This window comes from Aquila chrysaetos, chromosome 2 (assembly GCF_900496995.4).
Source record: "Aquila chrysaetos chrysaetos chromosome 2, bAquChr1.4, whole genome shotgun sequence".
NCBI classification, from domain to species: Eukaryota; Metazoa; Chordata; class Aves; order Accipitriformes; family Accipitridae; genus Aquila; species Aquila chrysaetos.
Genome location: NC_044005.1, coordinates 54,141,560 through 54,160,201, shown reverse-complemented (window position 1 = coordinate 54,160,201; position 18,642 = coordinate 54,141,560). Strand labels below are relative to the sequence as shown.

At 41.1% G+C, this 18,642-nt stretch overlaps 1 protein-coding gene across 1 annotated transcript; it reads right to left on the bottom strand.

Moving 5' to 3' along the window:
* Positions 1-494: 494 nt before the first annotated feature.
* SERINC1 (serine incorporator 1) lies at positions 495-18,534 on the bottom strand. The gene is made up of 10 exons (XM_030031752.2): positions 18,434-18,534; positions 12,463-12,624; positions 10,944-11,137; positions 7,043-7,122; positions 6,710-6,847; positions 5,571-5,740; positions 5,356-5,446; positions 4,078-4,219; positions 3,737-3,967; positions 495-2,125 (listed from the first exon to the last, which is right to left on the bottom strand). Exons 1-10 carry the CDS (start codon positions 18,470-18,472, stop codon positions 1,987-1,989), a joined length of 1,386 nt encoding a protein of 461 aa, XP_029887612.1. The 5' UTR covers positions 18,473-18,534; the 3' UTR covers positions 495-1,986.
* Positions 18,535-18,642: the final 108 nt, after the last annotated feature.

Here is an 18,642-nt window from a genome sequence, read left to right as displayed (position 1 = left end):
TCCAATGATGGGACAAACTGGATTTTAGTAACTTCAGATACAGCAGGAAAAACACCTTCCACAACTCTGGCACTGCATTCAAAATTGCCTTTTTTTTTTTTTTTTTTTTTAAAGGCATAGTCTGGTCACTTGTACAAGGAGCTGAATCCGTAGACACAGCTGTCTTATCTTCCCAGTTCAGCAACTAGTCATTTCTTACAGGACTCGGGAACTGCTGTGTTAAAACTGGTGTTCAGGTTTCACCCAAACTTAAGCACAGGCGCAGTACACGGTGGCAGCAGCAGTTGCTGACGGAGGAGCGCAGTTCATGTTTTCAGAGCTGGGCGCAAAGGGCAGAGGGAAGAGAACTGTCCGAAAACTTCCCGCAGGGGTTACGTGCGGTGTCCCGTGGAGCCAGGACCCCCTGCCTGCCCTGCAGGGGTGCACAGGCTGCAGCACCGCCCACTGCTACTTCTCAGACAGCGCGTGCTATGAAACATGTATGACACCAAAAGTCATGGCACATCTTCATCCAAATTTATTTATTAGTAAGGTAATAACATGTTCCAAATTATTACAAGCCTTTACTAATCCTTCCATTACCATCTCAAGTTTGACTGACATGTCAGGCTTCTGCAGTAAATGTCAGGGTTTGGGTGCAGAATTAAAATAAAAGCTTAGAGAATAATTAGCAACAGGATAAACACCACAGTAACAGATCAGCCCGACATCTGCCGGAGGCTCTCGGGTCACTCCCAGTCAGGCTGCTCTAGGCTCAAGTTGTAGCAAGTAACAGAGAGCTATAAATAATGCAGCTTACATACTTCAATTACAAAGCAGCAAGCACAAAAGCATTTAAGATTTCATAACTGCACAGGAACTATACGGTATTTTAATCAAACAGATTAATGTCTTGTCTCCTGCCTAGAGTTAGACTTTCTAGGCTCAAGTCCATCTCTGGCCATGGACAACAAGCAAAATACCTAATACATTAAATGATTTCAAATTTAGAGCCCCAAATATATTAAGAAACACTTTTGTGGAAGCCTCAGTTAATGCAAGCCTCCTTTAGTTACTGTAATTTTTCCTCTGCTTCTTTTTTAACCACAATACTCAAAAAATTCCTCTAAAGGGCTTACACAGTTTTCACCACTCGGCTCCTTGCAAACTCTGTGATTGTAGCTTAGCCAAGAAAGAAAGTGGCACACAAAACGGCAATAAATTACAGCACAGCTATCCCATTTAAACTGCTTTTTAAACAAACAAAAAAAATAATAATACATAGATGTAAGTTGTAAACAGGTGCCTTAAAAACATGCTTCTGAGCATCTGGTACCTGGATGTTTCTCCCCAGGGTGTCTGTCCTCCTGTCTGCCACGGGACACGTCAGGCCCAACAGCACCGAGGAGGACATCGGCTCCTCTGCAGCTTCAGGTGCAGGTTTCCCCATTTAACATCTGTGCTAAAGGTATTGCTGCCCTCGGTGCAGGAAAAGGGCGGGCTGCTGGTGCCAATGTGCTGCAAGAGCTTCAGCGAACTCCAGCATGCAGAGTTTTGAGTCTAACAACGCTTACTCCAGACTTAATTTGGAACCAAGGCAACAGGGATCAAAGGCAGCCCCTCCTTTGCTTGCAAAGCCTGATCTAATACTGTTTTGTTACCCTAATTAACGCTTGCGCTTTCTTTCCTACAACTATTTAATGCAATTGAGGGGAAAAAACCTACTTCCAAAAGGTCTTGATCCTACATCTAATGCTCCTGAAGCTCCTATGAAAACCACCATTACAGCAATTGTCACTGAGCTCAGCTAGAAAAAGTCATTTAGTGAAATGACAAGAGACATGATTCAAGGTGATCATGCAGAATAAAGCAGGGTATATACTACATGGATAGCACACGCACACAGGCGCGTGCACACACGTATTTACAACTGCACTATTATCTGGAATACTGTTTGTTTCATGGACACGGTGAAGCTAACGCAGTCTCCCTAGAGCGCAGCACAGCTTAGTCAAAGTCACGGTTTGTAAGAACCAGCGGAGCAACCAGAGTCCACACGTAGAGCACGATGCCAATCCAGCTGGAAGATATCTTCACCCAGACAGATGGCCATTTGCTGGTCATTGTCTCGTAAGAAGAATCTGGACTGTTAAAGGAAAGAAAAAAAAAAAAAAAAAAAGATAAATTTGCAATTTTTGTTTCAATATGACATACTCGTCGTAGTAAGCCACTCTTCAACAGTGTTTTCACAGTAGATCATTTTCACTTCTCCTCCACCCCTCAAAGGACATCTCTACCCTCCTTCTTCCAGGCAGTTCACACCAATCTGTACAAGAACACCATTTGTAAGTTGGTGTCACAGGAAGGTGGAAAGCAACAGCAGCCCAAAGAAATAGTAAGAGAAGCTGTCAAGAAGCAGAAATAATTACGAGGAATCTCTAAGCAAATCTGTGGAAAGGCAGGAAATGGATAGCATTTATAGATGCAAATAATGCACTTTACCTTGCCAAAAGACACCACCTAGACGAATTAGAAGAATTAACAATCTTGACCCATATTGACCCAAGCAGGGCCACAAATCAAATCCACAGCAGGACTATTAAGAATTACTTTTGAAGGAAACACCTTTCTAGTATTGCTATTTTGATACAAATTGTCCTTTAACAAATTATTAGAGACCCTAATTTGTATTTTTAAATTCTGAAGAATACCTGCTCGAGCTGTTAACAACAATTCACACGCAGGAGAACTATTTTATTGTGAGGGTTTTTTCAGGGAGCAGACAACCTCATTTCCTTCCACCAGGCCCTGTCACAGACTGGCTGAGGTCGGAAGGGACCTCTGAAGGTCATCTGGTCCAACCCCCCTGCTCAAGGAGGGACACCTAGAGCCAGCTAACCAGGACTATGCCCAGACGGCTTCTGAATACCTCCAAGGATGGAGACTCCGCAACCTCCCTGGGCAACCTGTGCCAGTGCTCAGTCACCCTTACCATGAAAATGTGTTTCCCGATGCTCAGAGGGAACCTCCCGTGCTTCAGTTCGTGCCCATCGCCTCTGGTCCTGTCACTGGGCACCGCTGAAGGGAGCCTGGCTCCGTCCTTTGTACATCCTCCCTTCAGGTATTTATTTATATGCCCTTCAGGTATTTATTTATATACATTGAAAAGATCCCCGAGCCTTCTCTTCTCCAGGCTGACCACTCCCAACTCTCTCAGCCTCTCCTCATGTAACAGATGCTCCAGCCCCTTCACCATCTTTGTGGCCCTTTGCTGGACTCTCTCCAGTATGTCCATGTCTCTCCCGTACTGGGGAGCCCAGGACTGGACCCAGCACTCCAGATGTGTCTCACCAGCGCTGAGCAGAAGGGAAGGATCACCCCTCCCTCGACCTGCTGATACAACATGTCCTATCTCTCCTTTTTCCATCTCTCTGCACCAGACATGGGCCTGGTGTTTACTTATCTTTAATTACAGAATTTAAGACTCTATCCTGCTCACTTCAGCAGGACGTATTTCAGGAGTCCAGTGAATCATGAGAATTATCCGAGAAAAATATGACAGGCACCTGTGAACAAGGTTGGCTACTCCAATTTTCAAATACAATTCACTTAATACAGATCAAACAGCATACTTCCCTTAAGAAGTCCCATTCAAGACCTACATTCCTCACGGCACACAACTTATGCCTCCTTGTCCAGCAAAAGATAGCATCTTGTATGCTCGTTATTAGCACAATGTATCATCAAATGTAAGTACCTGTACCAGTTGGTAAGTGTCATCATGATATACAGTGATGCCAGGAAAAGCATGAAATGAAAGAAGGAGTAACTGTAAGTAACTCCATCCCTCTCGTTATCTATGGCTCGGTGAACATCATCTCCATCATCAAGGGAGCCGTCACTCCTGGGCATTCCATCCTCTATCAGTGTAGATTCATCACTGGTCAGCATCAGCTTGTTAACTTGGCTGTTGTTGGATGTTCGGATGCTGTATTTGAGAGGAAAGGACACAGCATAGTTACCCAAATAAATACAATTTACTCTCTGACAATGAGAAGTAATACAAGTTAATAGGAAATTTTTTTAAGGGAATCTTACCTTGAATAGAGAACACACAGCAAAAACAAAACCAGTCCCACAATTCCTTGTGCATCCCACCACTGAACTACCTGACCTTGGGTTGGAACGGTGGTGCTGTTGTAACCGATGATGCTCAGCAAACTTGGGTTACAGCGCCTATCTGTGGGAGAAGTTACATTAGAACTTACATAAAACAAGATCAGAACAAATATTTAATAGTACATTTCCACGCTGAATGCACAGTAATAGAAAGGAACTTTGTGACTGTGACAGTCATGAAGTAAAAAAGCTTTGAATCTAATTTTAGCCTATCGAGTCTCTCTAAAGCAGAGAAGTGACAGTATGCGGCATAAAAATCTGTCTCTTTGACCAGATAAAAGGATTTTAAACTTATATAAGATATGCATCAACCGCTTTACCGTTCCACCTCATATAATAAGATGCAACAAAATAAAAATGCTCTGCATATTAAGCCTTAGAAATTCTACCACTACAAAACAAGTTTGACAAGCATATACTCTATAGATGGGGTACCAGCGTCATCCCAGAGTTGGAAAAGAATGCTACAAAGTCACTTTCATATTATCAATGGTTCCCAACCCAGGGCATCCACTGGTAACAAAGATGAAACAGCTGAAAGTAGTAGACAATCTTACTTCCCCATAATTCCATAATTACTGCAGCAATTAAATATGACTCATACATATGCTGTTACACAGAAGCACAGAAGATTGTCCATGATTAAGATTAAAAAGCCAGAGACCCAATTAAAAACACCAAAATCAATATTTGACAGTTTATTTCAATCATGAATTTCTGAAATTTTTTTTTTTTAGAGATGCTCAGCTGTTTTCAGACACAAAAAACATTTAATACATTTATTAATACATTTTTTTTAAATCCTCACTTTGGAAAAATATAATCAGTAGCATCTCAGTCACCAGGTAAGAAACTTGAAACTTGGTAGGGAGATGAACCTTCCAGACACCTTGGAAGAGTTGTGGTAATATGCAAAATCTAAGCTTTAGAATACTGGAATCCTGCCAATAATAGGTAGAAATTCTTCCATATGATAAATATAAGAGGAAATGAAAAACACATTATCTTTGGAAGAACTATTTCTTTGGTATTATTACAGAAAGTTGGGGTGGGGGAAGAGAACACAAACTAACGAGTCCTGCCTCTAACTTGCATGAATTATAGCACCCCATTCTAATATTGCCTTGCAAAAGGGTGAAGATAGAATTTACTGCTGAACTGGTTACCCAAAAAGCCATATATTGCTACTACACTTACCTGGTTCATTGGTCATAGCTGACCAAGTCAAATACATTGTATAAACTGTGATCACAGAAGACTGCAGCAAACCAGATCTTGGCTGAGATTCCTATACAAAGTAGTCATAAAACGGCAAAGTTAGGCAAGTAAAAGTCTTGGGCACAATTATATTATAGGTTTCTGGGACTTATAACACAAGAAAACCCTAAAACGTAATAGAATTAAAACTATACCTGAATCTTCGGCAGAATTGACATTATGGAAGCACCAATACACAGCAGCATGTTAACACTGATGAATGTCTTGTTTTCAGAACAACCTTCTGGATGAGTGTAATAAACATAAAACAAGACAATAGCTACTAGAGACAGTAGATAATTGACAGCTGTAGCTGACAGCAGAGCTGTGAAGAGAGACAAAAACAGAGTTAAACTGGTTAATAATGGAGAGTATTAAAATTGAAGTAACATTGCATGATTATCAGGTTTTGGATACAGTATACAATGACCATTTGAGAGCAGCTCTGGGCACTGAAATGTAAAGGAAGAAAGTTCTTCTCAATACTCTGATGTGTTAAAAAGAAAGAACACAATAAATGGGAAGCCTGAAGCCATACTTGATTCTCCAGTCCTCCCACAGCAACCAAGAAGAACAAGTATGAAGGAATAGTTATACTACATACACTTTGACTAAAAGCTTAAAAAAGAAACTGAAGAACTACTTCTCCAACAGAAGGAAAAACAAAATCTCATTTCCAAATTCCATCTTATTAAAAACATTGAAGAGTGAAGTGCCATTGCACGAAGACAGGCCGTGCTGTCTTTTGAAACACTTAAAATATCACATCTGAAGTGCTTTATTAAAATTAGCATATCATTTCTCCAGTGTGATGACTTGTACTCTCCTTCACTATCCTGGCCTTTCACTCACCATATACTTTCAAAGAAAGACCAACCGGCAGACAGAAAGAAAACAATTATTTGGGAGGCTTATCCTCAATATGAAGCAGTAACAGGCTAGTTAGTTTTTAGTCGGTGCTAAGGTGTAACAAAACCTGTGGATGAAAAAAAAAAAAACCCAACCCAAAACCCTACAATTGCCACTTCTCTGCTATCATAAACTGATGCCCTGCTCCCAGGGATTAGATCTTATTACTCAGAGGCTGCTGGTCCCCTCCCTGTCCCCCTCACCTTATTTAACTTGACATCAAAAGGACAGCAAGACAACGGAGCTGAACTACACCATCTGAGAAAATGATACTCATGCACCAAGCAGCCCTTCTGCACTATGGTAAAATGCACTACTCGGTGAATAACTTATTTAACATAATGCACAATGAAATTGAAAACTTGATTGTAGTACAGTCCTTTACCTGCATACCAGCACCTTGAGTTTCCTTCCTCCATTTTTTCAACCCAAGATTCATTCCAGGAGTGAGCAAAGTCAATAAGCAAGACCAGTTGAATAAGAATAAAGCAGAATGCTCCAGCCATACCTACATAAAACCACACTAAAAGAGAAATAAAACAAAACCAGTTCAGAACCATAGATAGTTTACCACCCTGTCTTAATGTCCCTAGACACAGAAAAGTGCTATAGTTACACAGCTACAATTAAAACTGTAAGACAACAGCATGCACTTAAGTTTTGTTTTAAAACCAGTTATGATTGTACCATGATACAGTGGAAGACAATATTCCCTTACCAGTTGTAAATGGTCCCTCTGGTATGAAGAAAGCTCCAACACTAATTGCGAGTGCTGTTGCAAATTTAAAGAACCAGAATCTAAAGGGAAATAAAAAAAAAAAAAAAAAAGGTCAGGCAACTGCTGAAGTCTGATCTAATTCACAGAACTTGAAAGTACACAAAATGCACATCCTTAAGAGTTGTTTTTTTAATTCACTCAACTCAATTCCTTTGAAGTAGGATAAAAATCTTACCTTATCTGTCCAAAATTTTTGTTCTCCAGAAAATTATGCTTAAACTGTGCTAGACTGACACAGAGTTTGACGCATTTCCTGGAGATAGCTCACTTGTGTTACAAATGAAGCCAGGGTGGAATATAACTGAGTTGTGGGGTTTTTGTTTTTTGTTTTTTTAAGAAGGTTTTTAACTAGAGCAGTGAGATTATTGAACTGCCTGCATATCAGAAAAAATGGTTTAAAAAAAACCCTACCTGTTTTTAGTACCAAAACCAAAAAGGTAGAAGATCTGGTTGGTGCCTACAATGACAGAAAACATTATGCTGGAGTTCCCTACCAATCTTGATTCTTTTCCTACAAGAGAGAGATGTACAAAAGCCTAGATTCTTCTCACCTAACTTCAGACTCTTTAGGCCTACATCTGATGAGGATTTATCATAACAACAAAAGCCAAGGATTTATCCTTCACAGAAAGGACACAATCAAATTCTAAGTTCCTGTTCCAGTTCAGTAGCACTCTTGGGTTTTTTTCCAGTAAAAGATACACACTGATGGACAAACAAAACAGATCACACGTTTCCTAAAAAGCAGACAAGGAAATATCTTCCACGAAAGATTCCCCAAACTCACCTCAAATACAGACTGTGTACAAATATACCCTGCATAGGGAACTTCACATCAAGAAGTTATGCCAACAAAACTGTAAGAACGTGAAGACTATTTTTTCTGATCACAGTGACAGGCAGCTCCAAATATAGGCACAGTACTATCTACATGTACTTCAAAACTGAATATAGCACAAAGGCATGTACCACAGCCCCGTGATGTCAAATACTTGCACGGTTTTCAAGTTTTATATCCCTTCCCATTTCTTTCCCATACTTTGAACAAGCTTAATCTCTCCTTCTGGCTGTTACACTCAGGTGATGGTGACCAGAGGAATGAATTCCAGTTCTGTGGAGAGGAACTGTGTCAGATGACACAAGTGCAGAATATAGGAAAAATGGTCTAATTCACTGGGATATAGCGAAGTGGCTAAACACACTTTGAAAGCTGAATTCACTTACAACATTTACAGTGTAATACATACCCCACTAAAACTAGTTTTTGAATCCACATGTGAAATTTTGTATTTTTTTAATCAATATCATTCTCAATTATAGAAATAAGAGCAGATTCAAGTTTGTATAAATTTCATCTCTAATTCCAGACTTTTTTAAGGGATCTTAACACTCTACCCATATAATGTGCGTGACAGCCGAAAACAATACTGATCTGAAATAACACCTACAGTTGCTATGCATTCTGTGCAAGCCACCAGCAATCCTGTGAATATAAGTGATTTGTTTCTATTATTATTAACCTGAGGCAAGAAACCATTCTGACTGCTGTTACAAAAGCAAAGAAGGTGAACACTGGCACTACACCACATTACTGGGCTTAATTTGCATGCAAGTATGAAAAAGTTAGTACACATACATGGCAAAACCTAATATTCTTAATATTTCAAACCACTGACAGGAAGATTACATTGCAAAGTATTACTGAGGATACATACAATTTCAAAAACCAAAAGCCATGGTTTTCATAAAGCTACCTGTAATGCATACTACTGAAGCAACTAGTTATTACAGAAGTGTTGGAAGTAACATTATTAAATATTTTACCACTAACACTTAACAAGTATCATCTTTCCTTTTATACTAGTGCTGACACTAAATTGGCTAAAAAGAGTAAACTGCTATGGGTTGCATAAATACTAACAAAATTTGTACTGGAGAGCACAACTCCAAATAAGGGTATCAAGAAGATCCCAAACACTTAAGGAGCGGTTTTAGGTAAAAAGACTCTACATCGTATAAAGGGTGTCTTTTATTGTAACAAAAAAGTCACCCCACAAAGCATTGATATAGAATGTACCTGAACCATTTTCTTCTTGCTTGTAACAAGTATGCTCTCCTGAACAAAGCAGGGCGGAGCGAAAGGCTGAACTGAGTTACTGCTGCTAATGCATCCTAATACTGTAGCCAGCCTCTTTTTCTTTAGACCGAAACAAACAAAAGTAGTCAACAAAGCAATATTCTGCTCAGTCTTAATTATTTTCTTTTCTCCTTGTCCTGGTTTCAGCTGGGATAGAGTTAATTTTCTTTCTAGTAGCTGGTATAATGTTATATTTTGGATTTAGGATGAGGATAATGTTGATAATACACTGATGTTTTCAGTTGTTGCTAAGAAACATTTAATCTAAAGTCAAGGATTTTTCAGCTTCTCATGCCCAGCCAGCAAGAAGGCTGGAGGGGCACAAGGAGTTGGGAGGGGACACAGCCAGGACAGCTGACCCAAACTGGCCAAAGGGGTATTCCATGCCATGTGACATCATGTCCAGTATATAAACTGGGGGGGAGTTGGCCGGGGCGGCAGATCAGTGCTCTGGAACCAACTGGGTATCAGTTGGCGAGTGGTGAGCAATTGCATTGTGCATCACTTGTTTTGTATATTCCAATCCTTTTTTTATTACTGTCATTTTATTATTGTTACTATTATTATTATTAGTTTCTTCCTTTCTGTTCTAGTAAACTGTTCTTATCTCAACCCACGAGTTTTACTTTTTTTTTTCCCCGATTCTCTCCCCCATCGTACTGGTTGTGAGGGGAAGTGAGTGGGCAGCTGTGTGGTGCTTAGCTGCTGGCTGGGGTTAAACGACGACACCCCTACAGAAATCATTTGAAGTTTTTTCTCAGTTTATGCAAACATGTTTAATGTTATTATACTGAATATAAAATAAAATTACTTCTTCATTTTTATGGCTTAGCTGTTCATAGCTTCTGTTAAATACAATCATCTTGAAAAAGTAGTAGTCTAAGCAATCAGTGTGACCAGCAAGACTAGGCACCATAAATGGTTTTATGCTTTTTAGTGCCATCCCCTATTACAAATATTTACATCTCCTTGGTTCAAGAAGCTACATTACACATAGGCTGAGCCTGGATGAAAACTACCAGTTGTACCAACCTGCAAGCTGAAATTTCACTATTATCTTCTATCTGATAAACCTAACTATAATGAAATACCAAAGAAAAATTTACTGGGAAGCTCAGAAACTAAATACATAACTCACTCTTCTTTATGCAGAGGGGAGACTGAAGAAAACATAGCAGAGGGGGAAGAGGTATGTTATGTATCTATATCAATATATAGATAACTGTGACAATCTTTAAAATAAAACTGTTCAGAAAAGAGCAAACTCTTACAAACATCAAAGTTAAGAGGAATGTAATTCCTAGAGGACAGATGAGGCTTTTTAATATTTCTCTTTGTTGAAAAAAAAAATCCCAGTGGAGTGAAACTTAGTACCATTATTCATCTCTGAATTTTGTTGTCTTTGGACAAAAGCAGAACCTCTAATCTTGGGAAACCTCTGGAGAGGTTATGCACTGCCATAGTTCAGGCTCTGAAAAGTGACAGCCATGTGTATCTTTTCCTCTTACAAAAATTAATCTGCCATGTCTAAGAACTCTAATAACTTTGAATGCCCTCTACTGCAACAACACTCCTCTAGCTACTATGAAATTGTTTGTGGAACAGTAAATTTGACCAGCATGCTCAGCCACAGGCTTTATTTTCACAGTAGCTGTATCTCATATGCAGACACCACCCATCTCTGTTCTCGTTTCTGTATCTTACCCATTGTGCACCGCTGCTCTTGGGTCATTGCTGCTCTTCACTTTGATCATCAATAAGGAGAAGAGAAGGAAGAACATTGCCATACCAAAGCACACACGGTACACAGCTTTGTAACCAACTAGTACGTCGCAATTCACATGGCCATGCACACCAGGAATAGTTGTTCCCATTCCTCCATCACAAAATCCAGGAATCTGTGATAAATACAAGGGATACTTCAATGATCTGTAAAAGGCCTCCTGTGAGTAAATATGTATTAGCTATTTATTAATATACAACTCATTAATATTGTAACGTTATGCAACTATTAACATTGCTAGAATATATGATATTGAACGGCTGTATTGTTAGTTACAGTCCAAGCAGAATATTAAACACACTCAAGGAAAAAAATCCCACATAGGCAAATTCTAAACAAAACCAAAAATAAATCTTATTAACAGTGGTAGGTTGTTGTTTTGTTGGGGTTTTTTTGTTGTTGTTAGGAATTTCAGAACTTCTCAAAGAAATGCAATTTTCACTTGCTGATCTGAATCAGGAGATAAATAAAAAATAATGGGATTTGGTACATTTGACTTGACAGTTACTATCAAGTTCATGACATAGCTAGGAGAAGGCAGCCTGCTTACATCTCTTTAAAACAGAAACAGCCTCCCCCAAAAAAGTAACATCACAATCAATTACAAGTATCTGTAACTTCCATATGAAACAGCTGAGAATATCCTTTCCAGTTACTACCAGGACATGAGCAACACCTTTCTGAAGTCAAATCATACTCCAGAAGGCTGTAATTTTCTTTCCTAGGTGACTAACATGGCTCTCACTGAAGCTCTAATGTGGTTACCATACCACACTGAAATAAACATTTACAGATGAATGAATCATTTGGGGGGGGGAGAAAATCAAAAGCATGCCTAACAGAAGTTACTATCTACTAGGAAAAAACAAAAAAAAAATTAAAGATAGCACAACAAAGACTAACAGAACCAAAGCACATGCAAACTGAGTTCAGTGAATCTATAAGCTCTTCTATAAATCAAGTTATTACTCCATAATTTTACAGACACTACCGTATCTTCATAACTAATAAACTGTAAAATCATACAATTAATAAACTGTATGGAATTTTAACTAGGACAGCACAATGAAACTAGAAGTCACCTTAGATTGTGGTTATTTTTCACTCTTTTATTAACAACAATCAAAATCAATCAAGTGCCACAAATACAAGTATCTCAATGATATATAATTTATAACTCCATATACATACATTATATTTTCTGCTCTGAGCTTTAAAGAAGAGGCACAACTTTATTTCTAAATAGTGCTTTTCATCTATGCAGTGATTGTCCCAGGAGTTCTTTGTTTATTTGATCTACAGTCAAATTAATGGTGACTGTGAAGCACAGGTGGCAGCACAATTACAAATTTCCACATAAACCCCATGCTTTCAAGATGTCATTTACAATTTTCTGTGACATTTGTTCTACCAAACATGTTAGCAAAGAAGTAACCTGACCTTCTTCAGCTGCTCTTCCATGCCTGGTATTAACATCACACAGGCAACACTCACGCCAAGAAGTAAAAAGAACGCATAAATCAGGCGAGTTATGGTGGAGTTGTTTCCACTGGGGCAGCAGCGGCAGAGCAGGCACGGGGCACTTCCACATAAGCATGGTACCTGGCAGAGAGACAGAAAATGAAGCAGATTCTTTAAAAAGTTTTGCATTGCTAGATTTCAGTATTTAATCAGGCTGTGTAGATCATCAGAAGTTATGATGGAAAATGACTCATCCTATGCATCCCATCACTAGCGTAGACTAAGCCACTGCAACATGTTACAGAGCCCTCTAACAATCTTAGCAGCATTTCCTAACGCACCACTGTACAGTGAAATTAGTGCTATGTCAAAAGTAATCATTTATCCATTCAGAGGAAATAAAGACTGGATTCAGGCTCATTTGTTCTCTTGAATTTCGTTTAATTTCAGCTAAATGAGACGCAAGGATTGCTTTTAGTTAACAACTACATCCTCCCTTCCACAGCTGCAGAGATTAAACAAATATACCACAGAAAAAAAAATATGAGCACAACTGCCATCTAGGTACACTTTCAGCATCTGGCAGAGTTGGGCCACAATCCTCACTGGGGCCATGAACATTACTGCAGCACAAACAATAGGTAAAATAGCCTAAAGCTTAGGTTGCAAATTATTGCATATTTAGCAGCTACTCACATATCACATAATTCTGTTAGCTGGCAAAGACAACTTATGCAATGTAAAAGTTACAAATCTCAAGAACAAAGCAAACACACAGTACACGTATTACCATTGCTACCAAATATCAACAGCAAAAGTGAATAGGAACGCTGTACAGTTGTACTACAAGGGAAGAAAACAGGACAAAGTTTACCTGTATGTAATTCTTAAACAGAGAATTGTGGGAAGAAGGAAAGGGAGCAGATAGTGCTATTTCACCGGGGCGGGGGGGGGGAAGGGGGGGAGAAGCAGGAAACTTACTTCACCCCTTCGCAATTTTCTGCCACTTGCCAAGTGACGACAATTCAGGAAGCGAAAGAAGGGCAAGGTTCCACAAGAAAACATAAGCCAAAACAGGAAAGGTACAATCAAAATGTTTTGGGTTGTCGTTTTGTTGTTTTGGTGTTTGTTTTTTTTAATTTACAAATAAATTACTCTGCCTAGAAGACGTGGGAAATCCCAGTGAGCGGTGAACAGCTAGGTTTTGGAGGCCACATATTTTTCAGCTAAAGTAAAGCTACCAAGCGAGCGCTGCCCTACCTGAGCTACAACAGACGACGCAACCTCTGACAAAGATACTGAATGGCAGCAAAACCCAGCTTCTCCTCCAGCACCCGCACAGGGACACTTCCACCATGTGACAAAAGCCACAGGCGTTAACTGCCGCAGGAAAGACACCCAGTCAGTCACATAAGAACATGACTAGTTACGTGGCCACATGACCAGTGCATGTCAATCATCCAGTAGGACTGGCATGTGTCAAAAAGAGTTGTTAAAAGTGTAGTCATATGACAAACTAAAATGCCACCAGCCTGCCGCTACCAGGAAGACCCCAGGGCTTGCAGGGAAGAGCAGACAGACTGCCACAACGCTCGGCAGCCTCCTGAGAAGCCCTCAGGAAAAGGCTCAGATTATCTGTTCTTACAGGTTCAGCCAGACCCACACACTGGACCCACAAACTGGGTCTTTTAAATAATTTCCTCGTGTTCTTTTTGTACTTGTGTTCCTTTCTGACGATGGAGAAGCCAAGAATTTTCACTCTATGCTACAGTAAAAGATATTATATTGCCCTTTTTAACCTCCTCCTCCACTCAGTATCGTTACAGCACAAGGAGTATGAAGGTGTTGATTCCCTGAGAGGTTTCATCTCAATATAAGAAGAAATTTTTCACAGTGAAAACAATCACTCACTGCAACAACCTCCCCAAGGGCATGGTAGAGTCCCCATCACCAGAGGTTTTCAAGACATGACGGACAGGGTGCTTGATCATCTCATCTAGGCTCCCTTTCCCACGAAAGGTCAGACCAGCTGATCGTTCGAGGCTGTTCTATGACTGCAAGCAACTACATTAGGGGCATCTACGCTTAGTAAGCAGGAAATGTATGGCAAATATTGGCTTAGGATGCATCAGGATTTTATAGTACTAATGCATTACTTTATTTCCTCCACACATACAAATAACCCTTCTAGTGAAGAATATTTCTATTCTCTGTTCAAAAAAATTATTTTCTTGAACTAATTCTGTCTGCATTAATATTTTTAAAGATACAGTTGAAAAAAAGGTTGAATTTGGCAGAGTAGAATATAAGCCTAGGCTCATCTGCTGCAGCAAATTTGGTGCAAGGACTGTCTGGCACAAAAGTGACTTCTCTGGAGAATCCCAGTGTTAAATTGTTTGTTAAATACCTAAGTAATTCAAGCAGCCTCCTCCTGAGTGCATCAAGGGGAACACAGGAATGCATGTTTCTAGAGACAGAGGAGGCTTGCAGTGGCTGAAATAAAGATGACTGTCTTCCCCCCACTGGGAAACAATGTGCCTGAAACAAGGCAATATACCTCATTGAAGTGTCTGAGCTCCAACACCAGCTTTTAAAACGTTTTGTCCCCAAACGGCTCATCCTTACAAGCTGTGCTCATGTGCATCTCTGAACAAGAGACCTATTGATAGGTAATACTATTTATACAAGTCGGCCATTTCTACAAGGAATCACACTACAGTCTAAGTCCCTCTTTCTTTTAGCAAGACAGAATAAAATATATACCATTCCAATAAAATATTATTATTGTACTACAGGCAAAAACACTTCTAACAAGTAACAGACTTCAAAAGGAACAGAGAACAAAGAACATTTGGCCCATGGAATTGAGTTTACCAGCAGAGGAGACAAGGACAGTTTGTGTCACTTCCTAAATTCAGAACTCGCCTCCTACAAAAAAAAATACTACAGGGCAAACAGTAAGATACTACTACACAGATCAAAGCTTAACATTAACTCCCCAGGGGAAGCCCAGCTTAGTCAGAGATGCAGACAAAGAGTTACCCTGCAATGAGCTTTGAGCTTGCTTTCTTAAGGAACCTTGGAAAATAGTCACTAAGTCACAACTGCATAAACCTACTGCCATCCAGGAACTTTTGGACCTACCAACCGGCTCGGATCCCTGCACATTTTTGAGAAAAATGAACAGCTCAGTGTTCACTGAGGCAAAATAAGAAAAGATGACCCACACACCTATTCTGGGAGCAGCCAGCTGGGCAGACAAGTTAATTCATGCCTGCTGAACCAGTCACTTCATTCTCTAGGGCAGTGGAAATTGCAGGAGGAACACATAACAGGATGAGGATTGCAGGAGAGAGGATGGGAGAGAAAACCCCACAAAACCACTGAAAGTCAAGTGTTACTGCCCCTGATGCACACAGAACAAGTTTTTAGTATCAAATGTAATCTTCTTACTGGGGTAATGACTAAATAATTACATACTAAATTAAGTATTTGCAAAAACACTAAGCCCCCCACTGGGCCTAGTCAGGTTTTAGCTACATCATCCCTACTCATATGCTTAAAGGAACCGATTCAATCAAGATCTTTGCTTTGATAGAGAGTATTAAAGTGAGCAAAACAGCAGCTGAGCTATTTCAGAGAACAATGCAGTAGAGGCAAGACCCAGCAGAGTGAAAATGGCACTGCCTGACCAATCTAGGTCGTCAGGATCAGAAGACTTTTGGTGAGATGACAGTGCTTTTAAGGCCTTCCCCCCCCTCCCACCTCCCTCTCCAACAGGCTCATCTTTGCTCTTAAAAACACTAAACAGAAACACTGCCTGATCAGCATAGAGTAGGGCAGAGCTACAACCAGCAAGTAACACCACTCAAAAATCCAGACAAAATAAAGGTACGAGGCCAGATGCTGAGGTCATTTACCCAGAGCAGCTCTGCATGGCACAACATGTGGCCTTGCAGAGAAGCTACACAGCTAAAGCAACGCCTGCAGCAGCATCTTCCCTGACAAAAGAGGAGTAGGTTTCCTGGCCATGGCACAGTCTGCGCTAGCACAAACTCCGCTACATCTGGCCCCCCTGCTACCTCACCCTCACAGTTTGTTTCTCTTTCAGAGCCACAAACGGTGTTTATACTGACATATCCTTAGAGACCAGCACAGACAGATTTCTCCTATAAGAACTGCTGTATAGGCTTTAAGTGCTGATTACCTGTGGTTTTAAATCTGGAAAGAAAATCAACACTTTAAAGCCATCAGGGAAAAAAAAAAAAAAAAACAAACAAATACAAAAAACCTGATTTGTTGGGGCACTTTAAAGGAAGGGGTGGGGGTTAGTTACCCACAGTAAATCTGGCTTAATCACGATTACATGCTCATGTAAATCATTTTGTCTAAAAGACCATTAGCTGAATTTCTCTGTACAGAAACAAACACTCAAAACCAAGAGCAAGTATACAGGGATTCTTCATGCACTACAAACACCAGTCAGTCATCAGAAAGGCTGTTTATGCACTTGAAAATGCAGTATATATTAACTCAAGTATTTGAATTAAAACCTATAGTTATACTGTCGCTTAGTATTTGACAATAATTTAAAATGTTAATGTTAACTATATTCACCTAGTAATTAAAGCCTAACTGGCTAATCCATTAAGTAGTGTTTAAAATGTTAATTAAAGCAAAATGAACACTGACAGTACTTTGTTAACAGGATACTATCAGTGTTCTAGTCACTTATTTACAAGCGTATCTGCCTGGAAGCTTAGCTCACACAAATTTACCAATTCCAGGATCACTTCCTAGAATTTGTACAGGAGATTAAGAAGTTAAGTATCATCTCTCTAATTAAATATCACTCTGTATTAGGGGAACCAAAATCCATATATTTTGATAGCACAAAAAATAGGGGCTTAAATCAATATGAGGTTTTGTTAGACCACCAAGTCGTGTGTATGAACTGCTTCAATATACATAATTTCATCTAATCCAAGTATGGTACAATATTTTTGGTGTGGAAAATTCAGGTTTTCACAATCCCATTGACATTTTTAAGCCAACTGTCTCAAGATTCACAATCCACCTCACTGCGTCTATTTGCATGGGGACTAAGCTTGGAAAGACATATCGCCACTTAAGGATAAAACAGCAAGGAGTGCCATGCAGGATCTCTACCAACTTCTCTGCATAGTGCCAACAGTTTTCAAACCATCTCAAACTCCTCTTTCCCACTAAGGAAAAAAAACACCTGACGATGCTCAGCATGGTGGTGATGCACTGCCACAGGCTACCCTGCGGTGGGAAAACGATGGCTCGATAAGACAAAGATGCTACAAAGGGCGGAGCTGCTCAAGACAAAGCCGTAAGAAAGAGGAGTTAAATACAATCATCAGGATCAGGGAAACACGCGAGGTTTGTTTTCCCCCCCAAAAAAAGAAACGCCGAACTTCAAAGCATTTAATTAGATTTTGACTCCTTTACAGGTTCGGGGGGGGGGGGGGGGGAATTTCGGCGGAGACAGTGTCACCTCCCACACGAGAACGCGGATTCAGCGGCGGCCAAGCAGTGCGACGGGCCGCCCTGCCTGAACGAGCACGAAGCTCCCCATCGCCCCAGCGGATCCCTGGGGACCCCCGGAGAAGCCCGAGAAGGGGAGGTGGGGGGGACACACACGACCGCGGCGGGGGAGCGCCCCAGGGCCTTCCTCCTCCTCCTCCTCCTCCGGCCCGCCGGGGAGAGAGCCCTGCCCCGCAGGACCGGCGGCCCACTCGGGGAGGGGGCCTGCAGCCCCCCCCCCCGCGCTGGAGGAGGCGGGAAGGCAGCGCCACAGACCCCCCCCCCGCCAGACAAAAAGGCCCGGGGAGGCGACGGGCGAGGCCCGGGGCGGGGGCGGGCCCAGTCAGCGGCCTGCGAGGGACAAGGAGGGTCAGGGAACCGCCGGCCGTCCCCACCTTACCCAGCTCGCCATGGAGCAGAGGCCCAGGACGCTGCCCATGGTCCGCGGCGGGCTCCGGCTCCTCAAGATGGAAGCGCGGCGGCGGGCTCTCGGCGGGGTTGTTTACTGCTCCCGCCGCCGCTTCCGGCTTGCTCTGACGGCGGCGGGCGGCGTCACTTCCGGCGGCGGCCTAGGCCGGCTGTGTGTCTGCGTGAAGCTGTGTAAAAAAT